The 13,467-nt window shown below is 48.4% G+C and overlaps 2 protein-coding genes across 2 annotated transcripts; both read right to left on the bottom strand.

Annotated features, from left to right (window-relative positions):
• Nucleotides 1-981: 981 nt before the first annotated feature.
• Nucleotides 982-3,317, bottom strand: L228DRAFT_277754 (alpha/beta-hydrolase; the record flags this gene model as incomplete). The annotated part of the gene is made up of 7 exons (XM_018335633.1): nt 982-1,595; nt 1,681-2,102; nt 2,156-2,336; nt 2,395-2,496; nt 2,549-2,704; nt 2,757-2,873; nt 2,927-3,317. 7 exons carry the CDS (start codon nt 3,315-3,317, stop codon nt 1,252-1,254), a joined length of 1,713 nt encoding a protein of 570 aa, XP_018187988.1. The 3' UTR covers nt 982-1,251.
• Nucleotides 3,318-6,599: 3,282 nt separating this feature from the next.
• L228DRAFT_239398 (DNA polymerase V) lies at nt 6,600-9,841 on the bottom strand (the record flags this gene model as incomplete). The annotated part of the gene is made up of 5 exons (XM_018331140.1): nt 6,600-7,523; nt 7,581-7,889; nt 7,989-8,797; nt 8,855-9,428; nt 9,479-9,841. 5 exons carry the CDS (start codon nt 9,839-9,841, stop codon nt 6,600-6,602), a joined length of 2,979 nt encoding a protein of 992 aa, XP_018187987.1.
• Nucleotides 9,842-13,467: the final 3,626 nt, after the last annotated feature.

The raw sequence follows: 13,467 nt of genomic DNA, 5'->3' as shown, positions 1-13,467 counted from the left end.
ACTACACTACTGTCACCCAGAGCGGGGACGGGAGAGCAGCGGCGTTTTCTGGTTCGGAAAGGGATCGCTCCACTGGGTCGAATCACCCGCCAGTCAACGCGACGCCCCACTGCTTTGGTGATCAAATCACCAGATACAAAACATAATGACAAATGACTAGATCAATTCCAGGGAATGAACAACACTCAGTTCTTACAATTCCAGCATCCTCCCAAAAGCAGAAGTAGAGACAAATACAACAGCTGTCATTCCAAAGCGTGACAATGTTGATCTTTTTGTGATGGTGGTTGGTGGTTGGCGGTGGTTGTGGGAAGCTGAATGTAGCCAAAAGGCCTGACCGGGATGGCGCGTCAGTTTCGCGTTTTGCGCTAACACTAGCGTGGCACCACACGATACCCCTCACTACCTCACCTCCCAGACAGTTGTGGGTATATCGATACCATTGAGTACCTTGCTAATCTTATCCCGACAGCTACCGTAGTACTCAATGATGCTGCCTTCAAGTACTCTTGGAAACAACTCTACTTAATCATCAAGTAACTTGTAGAAAACACAGGTTGAACCCTTCCCTGCTTTGTCCTCTCTCTGCAGCCCGGTCCGTTCTCCACTCCACTAAGGCACATGAAGCACTTGGTCCTGTGAAGGAAAACTGCACATGGAAAAGCAGCGCAGAGGAACAGCAAGTACGCACAACGCTCTTTCTCGTCATTGGCCGGCGGGCACGAACCCTAGAAACCACCACTGATCTCTCTCGTGTGACGAAGAGCTATGCTGCATCTCAATTATCTCTTCAGCGCGTAAGATGTGCTGATGATGCTTTTTAGAAACGTGTGCCGTAGACGAGCAGTGAGAAGTGGCTCCGATTGATCTCCAATCCCGTCTGCTTCAATTGAAGCCAAAGCAATATTCTGTATTTTCTTTATTGATTGGTCGTTAGAACTTTCCCACCAAATTCCCTGCCGAACCATCAAACCGTAAACGGTCCTTGACTCATCATATGAGGCGCATGTTTATTCGGGACTGAGAATTAAATTGGTATACGTTAGATGGTAATACACATAGAGAATCTTAAATAATAGTACAGTACTCTTTTTGACAAGAACCTCCATTTTCAAAACCTCATCAAAACATCCTCAAACTTTTTTCCCGTCCAAAGCCATGAAACACCAAATCACCAACTCCACGCGCAAAGATGAGGAACGAGTAGCAAGCGAGGAAGAGTCTCTGTGCTCCTTTGCTTTGCACAAGTCCTTATGTCCGTAATTGGGCAAAGATCTTTTCACTCGTCCAAAAGAAACACCTTTCAAGCAGTAATTCATTTTCCAATAGGCCAGTGTTTTCAAATGCTTCTTCCACGCGGGCCACTCCAGAGGTGTGTCCGCCCAGAACGCGAACATCAACCGTCTCTGGAAACGTCACGTTGTGTGCGCTTTCGTAGGCCTGGGGCCAGCTCAAGGATCCCGGCACAGAGCCAGTGTGAGCAAACATCACCCATGTATTCGACATGTTGTTCGCTAGCTCATCATCGCTCTGGGTAGTGTTTTTGTATGTCGAGGCAGTGTCAAATACATATGGAAGATCAGAGGTATGCATAGCTATATCATGGAACGACCGTTAGCATGGCGTCTCAGGAAAAAGTATAAAAAATAAAATCCCATGACTGAGTTTGGTGATACTTACTACAGTCGGCACGCAGAGCCGGGTCCGATTCATCGTAGAGGGTTTGATTCAAGTCAAAGAGGTAGGATCGCGCACCGTATTGATGGACTTGGTTGGCGAGCACTATCGATGGACACACAAATTCCGCATCTCGCCAGATCTGAGCAAGTCGGTAGTACTGAGCCGATATGCCGTATTTTGCTGAGAAATCTGAAGTTTGATAGAGGTCAAGGATGTAGGAAATGCTCGCGTCGGTCAAGCCGGGGTAGTACGTCTTGACTTGTGCAGCCACCTCGGCGTCAGAAGAGACCGTCTTGTTGACAAACATGGTACCATCATTCTCATTCCATCCGACGATGACATCGATATCTTTGTAAAAGTGTCCTTCGCGCACCATCTTTGACGGTGCCTCAGGAATGAAATCTTCATCGACGGTAGGCAAGCTTAAGCACACATCAGCAAACTTGAATCTGATCCAGTAGAAAGTGCACCTTACAAAGTCTCGAAACCTGATTCAGGCACCAGGTCCAAGGAAGCCTCATCCGCTTTTTCCAATATGACTTCCATGGGCAGCGACCGAAGACACTTCAGAGTTTCAACATTGGTGCCATTTTGACTTGTGCAGTTGGTAAGTTCTGCAAGTATATCCGTAGCATTCCATGCCAGTTGGCTTGCAACTTGAGGCATTCAATTATTAGCTAGAGTACGTAAAATCGGGGCTTGGCCTAAGCTTACCTCCAGGGTCAGCGGCCGGCGAGCCACTTTCCATGATTGCTCTTTTGAACGGCGCATGACGCTTTCCGCCATAGGCAGTAAGCTGCAGACCAACATTCGTGGCTGATGACCCTTTAGTTTAATCCACTGTTATGTAGTCGAGAAGTGTACACACCTCCGTCGGATTCTCCAAAAATTGTAATGTTGCCCGGGTCACCGCCAAAGGTCGCAATGTTTTCTCTGATCCACTCGATACCGAGACGCTGGTCGAGCAAAGCTGCGTTAAGATTGCCTTCATCTGCCAGAGCCGGCGAAGCAGCAAAACCAAAGGCTAGCGGTGTCAGTCAGTCTACTCGCAAAAGAGGTCGATTGTGTGGATATACCAGTCACTCGGTAGTTCACGGCGGCATAAATGATGGGAGCATCCCTGGCCGCAGCCTCTTTGACAAGGTTTGTTGGATCATATAACTCGTCGTAGATCTGACCAATGGTGTCTCCACCTATGCAGAGTTAGTGAGCTCAATTGGAAGTGCCACCGCCAAGATGACCATACCTCCATAAATCCACACCATGACTGGCAGCTTCGCATGGTCTGTCAGGTTGGCGGGACGACTGATACGGAGAGTAAGACAATCCTCGGATATGTTGGTTACATTATGGAAGAATGGGAGGCCGGGCACGGGCACTTTGCGTTGCGGGCATGCTGCACCCTTGACTGTAGCGTCCACGGTAGAGTTGGGCTCCGGCTGAAAGGGGATAGGTCGTCGAAACCGATTGAAACCACTGGTGTCCTGTGCGAATTTGATATTCAGAAAGGATTCGACCTCTCCTTCAGGATCGGTATATCCTTTGTACGTGATATTCGCAGGCTTCAACGTAGCAAGAGGAGCTGCCAGCGCTTGTGCAAGCAATACTGAGATAGGTATGAAGTTCGCCAGAAACATATTGGAGATGGGAGACAAATGATCTGCAAAAGAAGTATGAATGCTTGGATATTTTTCATTGCTTAAGCGCAGAAGACAATTCCAGAGGTTATGATGCTGACCCTTCTTATAATAAATGGCATTTGGGACAGAAAAGATTCAATGATTGACGGTATAACCCTGGGGCATCAGGAACCAGGGCGAAAATTCTTCGTGGCCAGGCATTGTCGCGGATATTTTGCCGGCAATTCATCATCGACTCGTCCCGGGCTTCAGGTCCGAATAGTACATGGATGAGGATCTCGAATGGATCTTCATGGGCAAGACCGGAAATTGGGGATCCCATTGAAAGGTTGAGTCCTCTGGGGCAGCGCTGCTTAGTGATTAACAATCCGACGTCCGAGAGGGCGGCCGAAAGACGTAGGCCTCCTTATCCTGCCAGGTCTTTCTCAGGGTCCAATTCTGAGAAATTCAACGCTGTGTTTGGGAAATTATCTGGGCGCTTCAAACATGGCAAGGCCGCCGGCGAGGAGCTCCTGTGGGGGTGGCACTCGCCCGGACCATTCGGACCATTCTGGAAAGAGACCAGCACACCGATATTTTGCCGCCATGATGGAGGAATATTGAGGCAGGGGTGAGTTCCTAGCGCGCGACAAAGGGATTTTCTTCCGAAAGTTAGAATCTCAATGGGGAGCGAGAAAGGACCGAAGAGAATAATCAGGGAGAGTGAAAGATTAGGGAGAATTGAAGTTCGGGAGGGGGGAGCGTACGTGGAAACCCGACAGTATGGTACAGAATGACCTCAGAGGCCCCAATTTCCACCAGTAAACCAACGGAGAGAAATTCCACCTTGGGAATCGTCAATGAAAATAAACAGTCAGGGGAATTTCAGCTGAGTCAAAAAGTGTCCGACACGGCGTTGGGGGGAATGAATTGGATGAATTTTTCTTGATTATTGGACCCTTCGGACCCTGAAATTGAAAAGCTTCGTAGTACGGACCATCTCGTGATCCGGGCCCATCGGATCACATCCGTAGCAGGAAATTGAAGCGTTTCCTGCAGTTTCAGGCCTCAACCCCCTCCCGATATATGTTCGTAGCAATATCTCTTTTCGGATGTGATTGTCATTGCGTGGGGGCATTACTCGCAGCAGTCCCTTTTCAATTCCCCGACTCTTCTTCGCATAGTTGTACAAATGATGCTGGATCAGGAGACCACCCAATTCGGAAATTTCGGTATCGACAATTCCCAACACTCCCATTTACCCCCTACTTCGATACATTAGGAGATGCTTGTAGTCAAAGGGACAGAGGCCGATCTAGTTAAAGCCTGTCATAGCTCTGGGGTTTGCGGGTCTGTGGACTCTAGCAGGCGGAGTCCCTCTCGAATCCACAACCCATGCAGACTGCAAAATTCGCATTGATTTCTTGTTCTCATCTGAGATCTCGTCGTTTCTAATGATCCCTTTGCATGTCATATTACTATGATTTTACTTGCTGATAATATTTAGCTTCACTTGTGCCTGAGTTTGGGAGAGCGATGGAATGGGTGGATTTGGGACTTACGTAGTATGTGGAATTGCTCGGATGAATATCCGAACCTCAAAGTTCGATTCGTGTGATGAGAGACAGCAATTAGTGGGGGCTTGATTCTTCGTCTGAAGTGTTATTCCTTTGGTTTCTACGGCAAATTAGCCGCTTTGTGATCACAAGCAATTCGTCATAGCCAAAGCTTAAACGTTTCTTGTCGCGATGAGGGCTTGGCTTACATGGAGTCATGAAATACTCCTGTCTTGCTTGCTTATTCTCATCCCGCCTGTTTAGTGCTTCAGGGTCCCTAGACGACCCTTGGTACATCCCTCGTTCCCTAGCAAAGAGCTCGTGCTAAACCAAAGCTTGAATGCAATAAGCACAAGCCAAACGCACTTTAAAATTTGCCTTTTGGGGGCCATTTCATTAATCGTTACGATTATAGGTTTGGGCTTACTCGACAAGGCAGATGCAAGACACAGTCGCACAACATTATCTGCAGCGTCGTTAAAACCAACATCGCCTTGTAAAGGGTTTGAATTCGTTCTCCCTCTACGTAAAATTCTAGCTGAGTCTTTCCTCCCCAGCGCTGGAATTTTCTCCCTTCGGCCCAAAGTTGAGGCCGACAACCGACGGACCCGAATTTGTCGCTGCATGGCGATCGCGGTGAGGTATGAGATATCTTGCCCATTGTTTTTGGACAATGACCTACTAGAAAACCTATGCTCGGCCCCAATGCCGACCTTCTGGTCCGATTCGCATCACGAGTGACACGTCAAACGTCATCGCATCACTTGGCTGAATTTTGACACATAGCTGTCGTTTCGTCATGGATGCCCCGCTGCACCGCCATACCGGAGTTTTACCGGCAGCAAAGTTGCCGAGATCCTTGGTATAGCAGACCAATTAAGGTGGCTTACCTACAGAGTCAATTGACTGGACACTCCCGTTGGGATCAATAATTTATTGGGGAAAACCCCTGAGGATCAGGATCAGTAAAAGCTTGCATCTCAACATAGTTCTGTTCCTTAATGTAAAAGTTGTTCAAGGCGGCATGTTGTTGGATGCATTTTCAAGTCGTGGTTGCTGAGATGTTAACTTGGAAATACTCCCTTTCACAGTGGGGGGGAAAAATTCAAAATAAAAATAAAAATAAAATAAAATAATTTGATGTGCTTGGAATAAAATTTCATTAGAACAGTGATCCTTCGAAATAAAGGATTCAAAATTCCGATCGTTCGTAATAAATATTGCACACCGAATTTCAAAGAAATGAAAGGGCGCTATCTGACGAGAACCGGTTCAACCAAGAATCTTCCTGCGGCTCACGAGTCACGATCACCAAAATGCTTCGGAGCTAATTGCATTACTGCACTTGAAAAGAAGGATAAGCCTTTCGGACTGTTAAAATGAGAGATATATCACATTTACTGGGAATTTTGCTGTGATTATAAGAAAGAAGCCTCTCGTTCGACAAGCGGTTTCCCAGGCGCGCGGGCTACCTCGATTCTCCTGCTTGGCTGAGCCGACGCGCATATGCAGCGGTTGATTTCCCTCGAAGTGAGAGGTAGACTGCTCACTCCTTCAAACAGACAGCCTCAGGAGACGGAGTCTCTGCATAGAACTCGAGTCGCGAAGCGGCATCAATCGGTAGGATTGCGCCACTTTAAGCCAGCATTGAAAGAAATGGAAAATCGTGATGACAACGAATATTCCATGGTGAAAACCTTGTCGACAGAGATGTCCGGTCCTGTTTTATACGTCTATTCTACTTCTACTTCTGCAGCTGCTTCTTTGCAGACGTGCACCAATTTTGCCAATCGGTGAAAAATGACGGTTGAACGCGGCATTTCTGCTCAAGTACCCAGCGTGTCTGTGTCTCTGCGTAAATAAGGAGAGCACGCTTGAGGTTTTCCCTATCATCTGCCACCAGTGCCTTCACGAGCAAGATGCTTAGCTGGCTACAGGAAGTGTTGTGGGCATGGGAGGCCTCTTTCATTGCTTCCGCATGGACCTGTTCCAGCAGCTTCCAGGCGGCGGGGACATCAGATGGCGCAGGAACGTCTTTGCCTTTGCACGCCTTGGCGTATTCGCGAACCACGCCGCAGGCTTTGTCGGAGACCACCTTGCTCGTGGTAGTACGAATGAGCGTAAGCAAAGGCAGGATGAGGTCAAAAGCGAGCGGGTTAGTGTGCTGCTGCTTGACGAAAATCTCCATAAGCTCCAAGACGCGATTCTTAAAATTGATAATGTTTTCCTTTGCATCTTTCTTCTCCTTCTTTTTGTTGTGCTGGCTGGCTTTTCTTCTCTCCTGAAAGACTTTGGCGAGATGCGGCTCCAGCGCCATCATCTGATCGTCATCCATATCTTCGTCGGATGACTCGTCATTTCCCGCATCTTCCAGATTGATTGGCCGCGTTCCAAGAGCCTCGGCCAGCTTAGCGTCGAACTGAGCCAGCTCATCAGCATCCGCCTCATTATCATCTTGTTCCTCGTCCTCATCCTCCTCCTCTTCATCGTCATCGTCGTCTTCTGCGTCCTCCATTGAAACATCAGATCCGTCAACTTCCTCTACATCGTCATCCTCGGCACTGCCCTCCGAAGATTTATCAGATTCTTCGTCCTCATCACCTTCTTCGTCTACATTCTCATCGAACATCTCCTGCTGCCCAGACAGGCTCTCTTTGGTCTCCAAAATCTGTTTTTGTATGTATTAGTCCTGTGTACCATAGTCGTCTTGACGCTAATTACTAACCTTGGTCATAGACTCCAAACTTTCTGCGCTAATTTGCGAGGCAAAGCTTGAGAAGACCTGATGTGCCAGTTTCCGAAATAAGAGTGATGGCTTTGACACGAAGCTGAGAAGTACCTCAACCAAAACCAGGGATGCGTCGATATCTTCATCATTCGACTTTCGCTTGACAAGGCTCTCGTAGCATATGCGCAATTCATCTAAGAGGGAGACAGCGTCCGCCTCGCCATTATATACTTGGAGGATGGTTAGCGAATACAAGAGTTCAAGTGCTCCGAGATGGGCTTTTTTGTTTTCCTTCGATGATGAAGCCTTCAATTTGGAAATAATTAGCTGACAATCTCTCTCCAAATCCAATCCATCTTAGACAACAGTGCATAACCGTACGTAGTAGGAGCAGATCTAACATACCTTCGAATGTATTCTTTCAACCGTTTTCCAAGCACGCTGCAGGGTTTTGTCGACGTCTTCATCGGCGTCGAAGAGGAGCTTCCCTCCGGCAAGCACTTTCTGGGACTGAAGAACCTGCACGACAAAATAGGGAAGCCCCGGCCGTGTAGATATGAGGTGACCCAATATAGAAGATATCCGTGAACGGAACATACTTTGAGATACAGACGACAGAGGTGGGTTCGGGGCGTCATCTGCTTTGGACGCTGCCTCGATAGGAGCAAAGTATCCCAGCTCGACGAAGAACTTTAGAATTTGATTGACCCAGTCCTCGCTCTCCACTGCTGCAGGAGCTTGGGCGGTAGCCTTTTTCGTGCGGATGGTAGAAAGCAGCTGGTCCGCTAAAAATTGTCGACGGGCCTCTGCAGCCTTTGCATCCGCAGGAATTGGGCGCAGAGCAAGGCTGCGATAAAATGGTATGATCTGCTTCAAACCAGTGTTGCTGGCCAAGGACAGCAGTTTTTCAGTTGTTTTTGTTTTCGTAACTTGGTCGAAATTGAGAGATCCTCGCTCCGAGAGGAGCTGCACAATGATAGGGAAGGCTAGGTCGGGGTCGGCCTCGACCCGCGCAAGGATTGCTTTTACAGCTTTTTGAGCTGCTCCATGGAGGTACCTCGCTGAGCTAGCAAGCTGGTTGATGAGGCACCTCAAAAGATTCTTGCTAAAAATTGTCGGGATAAGCTCATCCGACGCAGTGTGGAGGACCGTGGAGAAAATATTGAAGCCCCAGAACTTCCGTTCCTCCGAAGAAGACGCAGCAAAAAGTCCATCTGTGCCTGTCAGAAATACTCGCGCATTGCCGAATTTTCAAAGAATCCGTTACTCACCATCGACGACTTCGCTCCAGAAAGCCCCAAAACTGAGCCGTTTCTTCCCAGATTCCTCCAGCGGGGCTGCAAGCAGTTTGGAGATAACGACGTTCCAGGCAAAGGGCACACGAGATGTCCACATACCCTTTTGAAGATTCTGTTGGTTGTTGTTCTTGTCCTCTTGTGTGACAGTCTCCCTGAGCACTTTTGCTAAAGTTGATTTCTCTTTCGAGTGCAAAGGGTCATCGTCGCGCCAAATCCCCTGCACCAGTTTCGCCGTCGGAAACAACGACTGTACAGATATCCAAATAGCCACGCCTTCGGATGTCTTTGCCATATTACTCTCACATAATTTTTGGACGAGCTTTTCCGCATAGCTCTTATCAACTTGCTTTGCCGCCAACACATACACGGCGCCATTGAGAATCCACCCACATTCTTCACGTAGCCATGACTTTTTTTGGGCCAAACCAAGTATCATATCCACAATCTGAGACCATTGTTCAATCGAAGACGTTGGAGGGAAGAGGGCAGCGGATTTAATTAACGCTTCAGCTCCGAAGAGTCGTCCCAAGTAATGGTCCCGCTCCTCCTACGACAGCAGTCAGCATAAGCAAGAACTAAGCATTCTGGTACTCTTACCTGACCAGACACATTGCCTCCAATCTCGGTGCGTGTTTTGAGGAGCTCAATCACACGGTCAAAATCGATGCCCAAATTTTGTCCCAATTTACGATCAGCCACGAAAAGCTCCGAGAGAACTTCTGTGAGTGCAATTGAGAAGCCGATGCGAGCAGCTTTTCGGCCACTAGCTAAGCCACGGAACAGGCGGTTTAACACATTTTCTACGCTTTCGCGATTTGGTTCTTTCTCTGGTGAGAGCTTCAAGAGCAATGACTGAGCTGCTTTCAGCCTGATGTTTTCGCTCTCGTTGGCAAGATCTTCGAAGATCTCAATTAGCTCTACGTCAACAGTGCGCGGCTCTCTCTGTCTTTTTCTAGACATTCTGATGATCAAATATAGAGATAAATTTTGTATATCAAGATTATTCAATGTCTTCGGACTGCCCCAAGCTCTTCTCGAAAAAAAGTTCGTTATCCAAAAGAATTGGGTACTAGTTAGGTTAAGCGTGAAGAGCCAAAATCCGGAACATGCCGTCTTTCAGAGCTTTCAAATGTTTACTATTATTTCATCCAACGCTTCCTGCTCCTGAATCCTGAGCTCTAAATAATTGCGAAACAGCGTAGCACAGAAAAGCTGGCAAGGCCTGAATCATTTGCCGGCGAGGAGACTATAAGAAACGGGGCGAGAAAAATTTTATCGTCTCAGGGGTTCGGTTTCTAATACTGAGCGGTTGAAAGGATTTAAGCTAACAAAAGTTTTCGGCGTCTACCCCACGCTTGAGAAAAAAATTGCTCGGGATAACTACAGAGTAGTAGTAGAAAAGGGTTCATTTCGGCATCAAATAACTTAGTCCTTACTTTTTGGGTCTTGAAGCAACGGTGTATATGGCTATCAGATGCAAGGGCCGGGTCTTTGAGGATGCACGGACCTGATTCAAAATCTTCAAGGACCGGCTGCAGTCTAGTTAGTAAGGGATAAAAGCTGTTGCTACCTCAACCAAGATCAAAGACGTTTTATCTGGCCAAATTAACGAGAAGGACCCGCCAAACGGTCCATAATAATGCAGCCGGAGCAAAGGAGCATTCGCAAAAACCAATGCGAGAAAATAACGAAAATGGACCCTGACAAGATAATGGGTGCCCGGCTCCTTTTTACTTTCGACCCCACAATTGGCTGCACGGTTCCAAATCAGTCAAGGCAAATTTCTCTGAACAGTATCCAGATGGCCAATGGAACCTGGGGGTCTAACGTGGATTCTGCTAGAGAGACCAACGCCCGACGATGAAATCCATTTCCGTGGTTGCTTGAAGGGTTTGTGGGCCGCGTTTGTGCGGACCGATGCCGATGGTCACGCGGTTTCGCGAGCATTTCGTGTTGTTGACTACCCGAACCTACGCGAAAACCCAGCGAACTCTCAATGGCTAGAACGACTCAAGGAGACCCGGGACAAAAGGTGCCACGCGTTGCGTTGCCCCGGACACTGTGCTGCCCACCTTGCGTGGATAGTCTCATCCCGTACCCGCAAAGGGGGCCATGCAACCAGCTGACAGAGACAGATTGGTTCCTTACGTGGGCCTTGACCCGACGGTGCGTGCCGCGAGAGCGAAATTGGATAGGTACAAGGAAAGTCAGACAGGATAGAAACCATCAGCTCGCCCAGCAAAGGGTTATTGGTCCCAGATGTGCGCTGCGCAAAAGACGAGGAATTAGACTGTCGGCTCCTGTATCTTCGAGAGCCAGATAGTCTGTTGCTCACGCAAGTTATGGCTGTCCACTGTTTACAACGAGCCGCAACGCACCGACCGACCAAGTGCGGGGCTTCATTCTATTTTGAGCAGCAGAAAAACCCGTTTTTGATCACCACATGCCTCTCCCCATGACGATACTCCTCGTAACCTGACGATCCTCACATGGAAAACGGAGCATACTTGCTCTGCCATGACGTCGTTGCCCAAGAGAGCAGATCGAGCTCAGCATGTTCGATCTGAGGGATGGAATGACCGTCGGGCATCGGGACAAAAAGAGCTATGCTAACGGGACCCCCGACTTTGCGCCATGTGGATCACAGTCAGCTCAGGACATCCCATAGGGCTCGAGGATCGCTTCGTAGCTACAACGACAGGGATCACTACATTAGGTGCGCGCTTGGATATCTGTGACGACAGGGGGTGTCTGGACCAAGGACAGAGCTCAACCCGCACCTATCATATGTCGTCGGGACGGAGCTATCTTCCAAGGAAAGCCTCTTGCCAATCAACTGCACAGCTTGAAACTCAGACCCGGTGACGGCATCCTTTTACAAGGAAGAGCGAGGGAGCAAAGACCAGATTGACGTGCCCAATGCGGATGCGCCTTTGCCAGTCAAAAAGGCTGCTGTACTTACTCCACCTCTTCTTGCACACGGACCAATGTTGAATGTTCCAAGGTTCGTCTTTACAACCGAGGGTTGTCCTGGAAGCGCACTCACCATATGTAGAAATATGTTGATAGCTGCAGCATGCCACTTGCTGGACTGTGCCGGCACCGAGGGTTTTACTGACGCTTGGTCTACGGTATTACCATATCGATGGGTAATGGCCCCAAGTTAGACTGGGTGCCTTTCTGCAATGAGGCTGCTGCCGAGTCGGAACGAGCACCAAATGTCAAGGCAACGGGGAAGCGAGATGAAATGATCAGCCAAACTAGTACTGAAACAGACGACGGGCGCCGCAGAATAAAAGATGACCCCAGATGCAAAAAAGAGCATTTTCTTTGCCAAAGCGGCTAACAGTTCGAAAAGAGTAAACGAAAAGAATTGTAAACTTAGTGCTAGCTAGAAATCTAAGCCCGCCCGATAAAGGCAGAGCGCCATTTTTGCAGTAGAGACATCTGCACGAGTTCACCTTGCAGACGCCTCTGGAAAAGCTAATGCGGTAGTTACCGTTGCGCTCTTAGAAGAAGCCTCTGGTCAATAAAGAACCTCGCGCTCTTGTCAGCTTTGTTGGTGGGGACGCTCTTCTTGCCTAGTAAGCTCCATCTTTGCGTTGGTAAGCGCTTTCAGCTTCCATCGCAGCTGGGGTTATGGTTTAAGCATGGGTGGTCGCTGTTAAGCTAGTAAACGACGGGCCAAGCAGATACCTTGGGTTGGCCGACGGAAAGTTGACTGACTCCTTGATCGCTCTTGAGTGTTACCAGTCATGCATCTCTACAACCCGACAAGAGTTCTTCATCCTGTGCAAGTAAGCCGAATAAGTGTACAGATCTATACGTGAAATCAAAAGCCCACTCCCGCAAAGCAAAAGGAGCATTCTCTGTAGAGGGAGCAAAACCTGTTGTTGGGAACATAAGCCAATCTATACCCGTGCACGACACCATCGAGATCTTCGATCGTAGATTCAGCCAAGCATGGTCCAGCTTAAGACAGGTATTGACTGGCATAGTAGTGTCCTTGTCCTTGTTGGATAAGAGTAGGCATTCGTAAGTAACTCACCGGGTGCGTGTACAAATCGACGTCGCCATTGTGTCAGGCTCAAAGCCCCTCCAACCTTCCCATACGGCCACCGGCTTCCTCATTCGGGTTGCTTTGACAACCGGGAGTAGCCTCCACTTCAGCCCCGTCTTGTTCTCTCCATCCGGCTTTCCTCTAAAGATCTTCTTCTTCAAAACCTTTATTATTCTCCTCACAATCTGTTCACCTGTTCTCATCATCCCTCACCCAGGTCGACAACCGACGATCGGGCTTTGTCCCTTGCCGCCGCTGGCACTATCCTTGACCTGACCGGCCGATACGTTTCTAACCCTCAGCTTCACGGACCCCAACGACAAGACACGGCCTTGAACAAGTCATCTTGCAGCCTCAAAACCACCAGTCTCTGTGCTATCTTCACCCATCGTCAGCGGTCCTGTCAATGCTTACAAAAGTGGTTGAATCAAATGATTTAATCTGGTTGTCATTCGCATGATAAAGTGGAGTAAAGGTTTGCTGTGCAAACGTCGATACTCCAGCTCTCAATAGGTTCACTTTCCAA

The sequence above is a fragment of the Xylona heveae genome (genome assembly GCF_001619985.1).
Source record: "Xylona heveae TC161 unplaced genomic scaffold L228scaffold_6, whole genome shotgun sequence".
Classification (NCBI taxonomy): Eukaryota; Fungi; Ascomycota; class Xylonomycetes; order Xylonales; family Xylonaceae; genus Xylona; species Xylona heveae.
This window is presented reverse-complemented; position numbering and strand designations above follow the sequence as displayed.